Source organism: Panicum hallii, chromosome 5 (assembly GCF_002211085.1).
Source record: "Panicum hallii strain FIL2 chromosome 5, PHallii_v3.1, whole genome shotgun sequence".
NCBI classification, from domain to species: domain Eukaryota; kingdom Viridiplantae; phylum Streptophyta; class Magnoliopsida; order Poales; family Poaceae; genus Panicum; species Panicum hallii.
The window spans coordinates 3381624-3391412 of NC_038046.1; the positions used below are offsets into that span (position 1 = coordinate 3381624).

The 9789-nt window shown below is 53.7% G+C and overlaps 2 protein-coding genes across 5 annotated transcripts; both read right to left on the reverse strand.

Annotated features, from left to right (window-relative positions):
• Positions 1-308: 308 nt before the first annotated feature.
• On the reverse strand, positions 309-3816 carry LOC112895051 (protein NRT1/ PTR FAMILY 8.1-like). The gene is made up of 4 exons (XM_025962920.1): positions 3711-3816; positions 3418-3635; positions 2793-3307; positions 309-1257 (listed from the first exon to the last, which is right to left on the reverse strand). Exons 1-4 carry the CDS (start codon positions 3814-3816, stop codon positions 426-428), a joined length of 1671 nt encoding a protein of 556 aa, XP_025818705.1. The 3' UTR covers positions 309-425.
• A 1392-nt stretch (positions 3817-5208) lies between these two features.
• On the reverse strand, positions 5209-8865 carry LOC112895050 (protein NRT1/ PTR FAMILY 8.1-like). 4 transcript variants are annotated; one of them, XM_025962919.1, is made up of 5 exons: positions 8442-8865; positions 8088-8218; positions 7761-7978; positions 7149-7660; positions 5209-6124 (listed from the first exon to the last, which is right to left on the reverse strand). In XM_025962919.1, the coding sequence occupies exons 2-5, from the start codon at positions 8188-8190 to the stop codon at positions 5293-5295; spliced, it is 1665 nt and encodes a 554-aa protein (XP_025818704.1). In that variant the 5' UTR covers positions 8191-8218; positions 8442-8865; the 3' UTR covers positions 5209-5292. The 4 variants fall into 4 exon arrangements, with proteins under 4 accessions (XP_025818704.1, XP_025818702.1, XP_025818701.1 ...); XM_025962917.1 differs by lacking the exon at positions 8442-8865 and adding an exon at positions 8368-8413 and having other exon boundaries at positions 7761-7961; XM_025962916.1 differs by lacking the exon at positions 8442-8865 and having other exon boundaries at positions 7761-7961; positions 8088-8401.
• Positions 8866-9789: the final 924 nt, after the last annotated feature.

Sequence of the window (9789 nt, forward strand, 5' to 3'; positions counted from 1 at the left end):
GCCCGGTGCACTGTCGGCGTTCCGCGGGGCGAAAGGATCGAGCCATCGGTTGGCAATCCGTCGACCGGCAACCCCTGGCCTGGCCTGCCGTCGCCACCGATGCCCGAAGTTCGATACGGCACGATGCGAGGGTCGCGAGCACTTCGATCTACGATACGATCTGCTGAGGCGGAGGCCAGCGGCAACCTGACCTTCCCGCGTTCTTCCTGACAAAAAGGAAATGTTCGATACCATGGGCCCAGTCAGTGAAGAAGCTTTTATTATCCTGGGCCAGGCCCAACCATGGCACAACTGCACAAATGGTCGGCTTCATCACCATTTCCAGTGGGAAACCTCTTCAATTGATTCAAACCGTTGGAGCACTAGCAGGTCGCGCTAATCCATACTTCCATATGAACCCAACAGAGATGATCTGGCGGCGATCTCTAATCCACGGTCTTCTTGTAGGTGTACCACCTCGCGATGAGCAGGTAGACGCCGAAGTTGCCGATGCAGAGCATGGCGAGCAGCCAGAAGAAGTTGTCGAGGTGCCCCCGGTTGATGTCGTCGGGGATCCACCCGTCCCGCCCGCCCCGCGCCGTCGCGCGCGCCACCACCGTCACGAGCGCCGAGCTCACGTAGTTCCCCAGCGCGAACGACGTCATGGAGAGGCCCGAGCAGAGGCTGCGCATAGCGTCGGGCGCCTGGTCGTAGAAGAACTCCATCTGGCCGATGAACGTGAACACCTCCGACGCGCCCACCACCACGTACTGCGGCACCTGCCAGAAGATGGACATGGGCAGGTACCTCCCGTCCGCGCCCGTGTTGGTGTCGTACATGCCGTGCCGCGCGACGACGCGGCGGCGCTGCACCTCGAGCGTCCCCGCGGCGAGCATCGCGGCGGTCAGCACGACGAGGCCGACGCCCATGCGCGCCAGCTGCGAGAACCCGCGGTCGCGGCCCGTGGCGCGGCGCGCGAGAGGGACGATGACGCGGTCGTAGAGGGGCACCCAGAGCATGACGCTGAGGGTTTCAGAGACGGAGAGCACGGCGGCCGGCACGCGGAAGCCGCCGACGTAGGGGTCCAGCGTGTCGCCCTGGAGGATGAACGTGCTGGACATCTGCGCGTACGCAGCCGCGAAGACGATGCCGCTCGCCAACACTGGCAGCAGCCGGAGCACGCACTTGAGCTCCTCCACCTGCGTCACCGTGCACAGTCGCCACGGGCTCGGCCGCGTCTTGTCGCCCGCTGTCTCCACCGCTGCCTTGTCCAAGAACCTAAGCCACCATTTGCAAATAAACTAGCTACGTTACACTCAACTATCCAGTGGTAACAATGGGCCGGCAAGAATTTTTTCGAAAACATTTGACGCGTTACACGTTCTGCTTAATTTTCTGGGCTATACTCCGTACATGAACCTTGATTTCAGTAAAAACATATCGTGACTATATAATTCCTTACTACCTCCGTCCCAAAATATAATAACTTTTTAACTTGACCAAAGTAAAATATTTTCATCTTTGCTCAATAATATCTCCAAAAATAATTACTCTTAAATAGAGTTACATACTATGGTAATACTATGACAGTTGGTTTCATTATAAATAAACTAATATCATTTTTATGTTGCCAATCTTTATATTTTTTTTGCAATTTACGGTCAAAATTTAAAAGGTTTGACTTTGAAAAAAATTTAAAAATAGTTATATTCTAGGACAGAGGTAGTAGTTTGTTTTGTTCCAAAAAAATTGTAGTTTGTTTTTAATTTCATCTTAAATTAATTTTTTTATCTTTGATAAATTTATATATATATATTAACATTTACAATACCAAACAATACGTAAACGGCTCCGACTTAACGAGGTCAATGGGATGGCAAGACATGGTGGATAGTTTGGATGAATAATACTTGTCGCCGACTTGGGTAGATGAGCATTCTTATGAATGTCAGAAAACAAAGACGTACGATCATGCTGTTCCAAGAAAACACGTCACTGTGGCTGATCTCACGAAAACGTAGTCTATATACCATATATCCTAGTTGGCTACTAGTAAGGTAAACGGACAACTTATTTTATACAATGCAGACGTATACACGCTCTCGTAACTCGTAAGCATACCATACGACCATACGTACCTACGCCTGGATACATCTACGTGGGTTTGGTAGGCATCTGACAAAGACTGGAAACATAACCTAAGGTGACTACTGAGCACATTCACATGTACTATATCTACAATCTCCTTTTTACTAAATTCATGAAACTACAAGTATCCACCCTAAGCCCGGGACATGAATTTAGGTTCATAACATTACAAACCTAGCGAGCCATGGCAGCTGACAAGACTCTCAACCACTGACAGTATATTTGGTTGGAGGTTGAAAAGCTCTTGTTTGTTAAGTGGAAATAGAAGTTTTGGTAGAATAAGGAACAAGAGTTTTAACGGCCAACTTCTACCGATCACTTTGTAGGGAGCGGTGATAATTGGGCCTTGAGTGAGAGATGGATGCATAAGCACCGTTCATCATGGCTTAGATACAATTTTTCACTTTTAAACCCACACACAAAACACCTTAATTCTCTTCAAAAGCTGAATAAAGAAATGGGACTAAAAATCCTCAAACTGACAGGAGAATTTCCTCCACCAACTCCGATCCAACCACTAATTCCCGTGCTCCTCCCTATCGGCAAAAACGCACATAAAGGACTTCGCATTTCGTTGTTCACTGAACGCAGAGGAGAAATTTCATTTCTCCATCAGATCAGACTACATGCAAACGCGACTGAACGTGCTGCATGCTAGTACTTACCTGAACTGGTCGGTGTGCGCGAGCCGACGGCTCCCCTGTATCGCGGACATGCCGTCGTCGGTCTCGCACTCGTACAGCACCGACGCGTCTGCCGGCACCTCGACGCCGTACTTCCTGACTGCGGCGACGACCACCTGCGCGACCCTGGTGAGCGGGCTGCCGCCCGGCGGCTGGTGCCGCCGGTACGCGCCGGTTCCGGCGAGGAACACCGCGACGGCCAGCACGCTGAACAGCGCCGGGATGCCGTACCCGAGCCCCCAGCCTACGCTGGACTGCACCCACACCAGCACGGTGCCGCCGACGAGCGAGCCCACGTTGAGGGTCTGGTAGAACCAGTTGAAGAAGGAGCTCTGCCGGCGGCGCTCCTCCTCGTCGGACTCGTCGAACTGGTCCGCCCCGAACGACGTCAGCACCGGCTGCAGCGCGCCGCCCAGCGCCAGCAGGTACAGCCCCGCGTAGAACAATGCCGCTCCCGGCAGCGCCGCCGCCGCGCTCACCGTCAGCACGGCGTAGGCCTGGGTGAAGCATGAATTTCGCAAAACAAGGCACGGCGAGGCAGGGTGAGCAAGCTCCGCCGATGCACGACGACGTCCGGCGTGTACGAAGTAGCTAATGAGATACGCACCACGACGGAGATGAGCATGAAGATCGCGATGGTCCAGTATCTGCCGAGGAAGGCGTCGGCGAGGAAGGCGGCGACGAGCGCCATGATGGAGCTGGTGCCCTGCCAGTTGGTGACGCTGTTGGCGGCGGCCTTGCTGTCCTGGTGCAGCCGGTCCTTGAGGTAGTTCACCAGGTTCGTCGAGACGCCGAAGTAGGCGGTGCACTGGAAGCAGCTGTTCACTGCATCGCCACGCGTGCATTGGTATATAAGCCAAAACGCTGGGTCAATCATCAAGAGCTAGTATGCTTTGCTACCGAAGATGAAGACGCAGGCCCAGAAAACCCGGCGATCCTTCTTGGACGACGGCCGGTGATCGGCGCCGCCGCGCGAGGCGTTTGATTCCACGGCCTCCACCTCCATGATTTTCGCGGTTCAGGAGATGACTCCGACCGTTGGGAATTCTGAAACCATTTAGGCAAGGTGAGAATGACAGAGAAATTGAATCGATGCGCATGTCCAAACTTTGATTGTCGATCATATTAAGAAAAACATGGCGTAAACAGTTCGAGAGAACTGACCTTCTGCCTCGGTCTGATCGAAAATCGCGCCTCTTTGGTCTCTCCTGCTTACTGTATGAAGCAACTTGAGAGACTGCTGACTGATGAACGGCCGGGACTAACGACAGCCCTGGTGTAGTATATCTATAGTAGGTACGTTCCACTTTGGTGTAATTTGTGAATGACGCCTTCACCAGTGACAGAAAAGAGCCGGCACAAGTGACGTGTACGGTGACTCGGAGAGAGTGCGTTTACAGTTACCCTGATATCATGTATTTGCTGCTCCCGGAAAATTTAGTCATAACGATTGTTGAGACCCTGAAGAATCGCATGGGTGCCTGATCTACACTGTTCGCCAAAGATTCTGGCTAGGGCCAGACCCGCGGGACGCTGTTTTCTAGTGTGTTTGGACCCTTTTCTTGAAGCAGTGAAGGCCTTTCACTACAAGATTTGCGGTTCAACATAGTGGGATATTTGTATCCTTGTCTCTACTCCGTAGCGCGATTGCGGTTTTGCCCTCATTTGTTTAATCGTGTGATTTTGCCCTTACTATTCAGTATTCACAAGGGCAAAATTGTGTTGACTTGTGAATTGTAAAAGCAGGATCACAAAGTCAAAGAAAACGAGGGTGAAATTATAATTGCGCTACAAAGTAGAAGCAAGAACATCAATTTCTCTTAAACAAATTAGTAACGAACTAACGATGTAATCACGGTCACCCACCTCAAGGAAACGCTCGGCAAAAGCTCGGGTCAGCGACCCACCCCCGTCCTTGCGTTTGTGTGGTGATTGATTGACAAATTATGATCGAATTAGTTTGTGCGATTTCAAGATTGCAAGGAGCATGTGTTCACGTACTTGTTTTTTTTTATAAATTGAGACTAGTTGTAGGTGACGAAGGTGTTGAGTTAGAGTGGAGAATTCATAACATGCCTCTTGTCTGTTGTCTCTGTATGTGTACGTCAATATGATAGTCAATCATGAGAGGTCAAGGCCGAGTTGGGAGGCTCGGGTCCAGAGGACCAAGATGCCAAGTGAGTCAATGAGTGATCCACGCTACATATATATGAAGAACACAAGAGGGATAGGAAAAAATATGAGGCTGAGTTGCATGGAAGATGTTATTCTAAGGTTTCAGAGTCCATTTTGTACCTACAGTACTGTGAGGAGCTGAATGCCTGATTTTATACGTTTGGGATTAAGTATTTTTTTTTTAGAAAAGGGAGATGTTCCGGCCTCTGAGGGATTAAGTAGATGGACCCTAAATACCTTTTGAAATAGACTTTATTCCATAATAATCCATGCGGACATACATCGTAAGATTCATTGGCGGCGATCTCTAATCCACGGTCTTCTTGTAGGTGTACCACCTCGCGATGAGCAGGTAGACGCCGAAGTTGCCGATGCAGAGCATGGCGAGCAGCCAGAAGAAGTTGTCGAGGTGCCCCCGGTTGATGTCGTCGGGGATCCACCCGTCCCGCCCGCCCCGCGCCGTCGCGCGCGCCACCACCGTCACGAGCGCCGAGCTCACGTAGTTCCCCAGCGCGAACGACGTCATGGAGAGGCCCGAGCAGAGGCTGCGCATCGCGTCGGGCGCCTGGTCGTAGAAGAACTCCATCTGGCCGATGAACGTGAACACCTCCGACGCGCCCACCACCACGTACTGCGGCACCTGCCAGAAGATGGACATGGGCAGGTACCTCCCGTCCGCGCCCGTGTTGGTGTCGTACATGCCGTGCCGCGCGACGACGCGGCGGCGCTGCACCTCGAGCGTCCCCGCGGCGAGCATCGCGGCGGTGAGCACGATGAGGCCGACGCCCATGCGCGCCAGCTGCGAGAACCCGCGGTCGCGGCCCGTGGCGCGGCGCGCGAGCGGGACGATGACGCGGTCGTAGAGGGGCACCCAGAGCATGACGCTGAGGGTGTCGAAGACGGAGAGCACGGCGGCCGGCACGCGGAAGCCGCCGACGTAGGGGTCCAGCGTGTCGCCCTGGAGGATGAAGGTGGTGGTCATCTGCGTGTAGGCCGCCGCGAAGATGATGCCGCTTGCCCACACCGGCAGCAGGCGGAGCACGCACTTGAGCTCCTCCACCTGCGTCACCGTGCACAGCCGCCACGGGCTCGGCCGCGCCTTGTCCGCCGCTGTCTCCACCGCCGCCTTGTCCAGGAACCTAATTAGTAACCCAGAACAGTTAGTTAGTTAGTTATAGTTGCATGATCGCGATGGATTCACAGATTATCTAGCCACATCATTTGACCCTTGATCTCAGTAAAAGATGCCACGACTAATGCAAGCTAGCGTTCAAAACACTAGACTCTAATTTCTGTAGCCGGCTGCCGACGTGCGGACGTATCATTGGCCAGCGTCTCGGGTCGGTCTGATAATGACCAGCGCTGCTGCTCTACTTACTATACAAAGCACTGAAAAAAAAAAGAGAAATAAGTATGGGCAAGAAAGCGATATGAAACGGACATCATATCTTGCGTGGACTGCGCGTCAGCTTGGCATGCACACGACAAATCTGCCGTGCTGCAACGATAAACAATTGGGTCCGAACGATCGAGCTGCACCTTGACCGGAAGGCCGTGCTGGAACATGACCGGTGCACAAAGTATCTGCCGCCGACGAGCTAGAGTATCTTTTTAGTGTCAGAAAACTAAGACGCGCCATACCGTTACTCTGATCTGATGTAATAACATTTACTCTGATGTCGCACACGGCTAGCACGTACTGTGGCTGATGTCACAAAGTACAGTGTCAAGTTAGGCGTAGACCATCAAGCTTTCGATGAAGGTAAGCGAGTGACGCCAACTCCTACTAGTGAGCAAATTCAAATTTCCCAATTACTTTACGTACTTTACGTAGGAATTACAGTCACTTTTAAAATTTGTGAGTAAATATGGTGCAATCAAAGTTTGGGATCTGAGTTTGTTTGTCCGAACTAAGTCAGATTTAGTTTAAGCAAAATATTGCAGATCGGACTTTTTTTTAAAAAAAATCCCTTGCTGGATATTGTACGATAAATAAAGAATACAAACTGCGCTAGCTGGATATTGATTCTTATTTGTTCATGTTTCGCATGAAGATCTAGAGTTGGCAAATCAAAATTTGTATAATATCACAATCACAAGAAATTCAGTTGGTAACGTTCCCAACATGCAAGCCTACGACGTGCTAGTGCAACAACGACTGACCTGAACTGGTCGGTGTGCGCGAGCCGGCGGCTCCCCTGTATCGCCGACATGCCGTCGTCGGCCTCGCACTCGTGCAGCTCCGACGCGTCCTCCGGCGCCTCCACGCGGCACTTCCTGGCCGCGGCGACGACCACCTGCGCGACCCTGGTGAGCGGGCTGCCGCCCGGAGGCTGGTGGCGCTGGTACGCGGCGGTGCCGGCGAGGAACACCGCGACGGTGACCACGCTGAGCAGCGCCGGGATGCCGTACCCGAGCCCCCAGCTGACGCTGGACTGCACCCACACCAGCACGGTGCCGCCGATCAGCGAGCCCACGTTGATGGACAGGTAGAACCAGTTGAAGAAGGAGCTCTGCCGGCCGCGCTCCGCCTCGTCGGCCTCGTCGAACTGGTCCGCCCCGAACGATATGAGCACCGGCTGCAGCGCGCCGCCCAGCGCCAGCAGGTACAGCCCCGCGTAGAACGCCGCGCTCTCCAGCGCCGCCGCCGCGCTCACCGTGAGCACCACGTAGGCCTGCGCGCGGAGGAAAACGTGCAAGAGACGGCGAGACAAGAAAGGTGAGCTCTAGCGCCGTCGATCGAGTGCGTTTTGTATATCGTGATGGTGGGCGTACCACGACGGAGATGAGCAGGAAGAGCGCGATGGTCCAGTATCGGCCGAGGAAGGCGTCGGCGAGGAAGGCGGCGACGAGCGGCGTGATGGAGCTGGTGCCGAGCCAGTTGGTGACGCCGTTGGCGGCGGCCTTGCTGCCCACGTGCAGCTGGTCCTTGAGGTAGTTCACCAGGTTCGTCGACACCGCGAAGAAGGCGGTGTACTGGAAGCAGTTATTCGCTGGTGATCAACCATGATCACATAGTTCAACAACGCCAAAAGGTTGAGAAATAAACAGATGCATGCCAGGAGGGGGAAAAAACAGAAAGATCAGGTGCACAAATGTTACCGAGGATGAAGACGCAGGCCAAGAAAACCCGGCGATCCCTCTTGGATGTCCGGCGACCGGCGGCGCCGGGCAAGGTGTTGGATTCCACGGCCTCCATCTCCATGGTTTCAGCAGCTCAGTAGATCTTCCCACTGGTGCAAATTCAGAAAACCAAACCATTTCAGGAAGGAAATTCAGAAACAGCAACATCAAAAGTTGAAGAGCCTAGGAATCAATGAATATGCTCCAAATTAAACTTTTTTTTATCAATCAATCGCATAAAAATAAAAACCACAGAGACTTTTGCTGTCGATTACACACGCACGCACGCACGCACGCACGTAGAACCTGACGTCAACGGTTCAGAAAACAGACCTGTGCGTCGGGGTGATCGAGAATGCGCCTGTCTCCAGCCTCACCCTACGTTCTTGATATTTCAGCCTCGCGGTTCTTATCCAGAATTTCTTTTTTGGCTCCGCAGGCGACGAAGAAATGACTGGTGGCTGGAGGCGCGAAGCAACTTGAGAGTGAGACCGAGACTGGTGCAAGTGCAATGGTGACTGGAACACGGGCTGCAGAACAGAGAGGACTAGCAGGGTTATAATGGCAGTCGGCTGGCACCGTAACCTGTTGGAAAAAGGCTAGCTGATACGTGCAGCCAGCCAGTGCGTGATCTGATTGCTTCCACTTCAGCGTCAGAGAACGCCGTGCCTTCAGTGGTGAGTGACTGCGAGCCGATCAGACAGACACGGCCGGCACCGGCACGAACGATGGTAGCAGGATGTGCAGCGACAACTCGACGAATTGAATTCGGAAATGCTCTATGCTGCTCGTGCGCGTTCTTGGGAGTCGCCAGACGCGGAGGCCCACGTGAGAGCGATGCTCCCGTATTTTTAGTCAGGCCAAATGCGTGATCCATCCACTGGTCTGGATTTAGGTTCGGCCACGGCCACTGCTCTGCAGGCTTTGGATGGGCTCGTGCCCAAGCTCTGGCGACAGGCGACGTTGACGAGTGCTCGTTATCTGATGCTACTAGACTGCTGTCGTGTAATCCTTGCCTTGGGTGCCCACGAGATTCTTTCTTCTTCTCCTTCTTCCTCTCCGAACAATGTGCCGACTAGATTCTCGCTCTACTACGTTCCAATTTCACCAGGGACGACGCACCGTGTCCGCCGGAAAAAAGTGAGCTTGCGCCGGGCCACCGGCGGCCGGACGGCGCCACCGTCCGCCGTACAGGCTCTGAGCGCTGCGGGGACAGGAAGAGGAAGGAGGTGGTGAGCCAGCCGTGATCAGGTGCCCGCTACCGCACAAAACTGTGGTTCCGCGGCCGCGCGAACCACGTGCGCGGTGGTCAAGGAGTCACCTCGCTGCCTGCCTGGAGCCCGAAGGCCGGTGGATGTTCGCGTGCGATCGCCGGCGAGACCATGCGTTGGGTTCACGGAATTCCAGGGGTGCTGCAGCTGCAGGCCGAGATGGGACGTCGACGGCCGTGGATATCCTAGTTTTTCTTTCATGGGGATCAATCATGGTGCATTGGAATTGGGAGAGACGGCGAGCAATAATTTGGGCTTTCGGGAACGCGTCATGTCGTGCCCGCCGGCCGCCGGTGAGAGGGATCCAGACAAAAAAACTCGAGGGTGCGTCGGCTTTTCCCCTACCTGCTGGTCTCGCTACTCTAGTCATCCTGTTCCTGCTGGTACGCACGGCCTATTTCGGGCCTGTG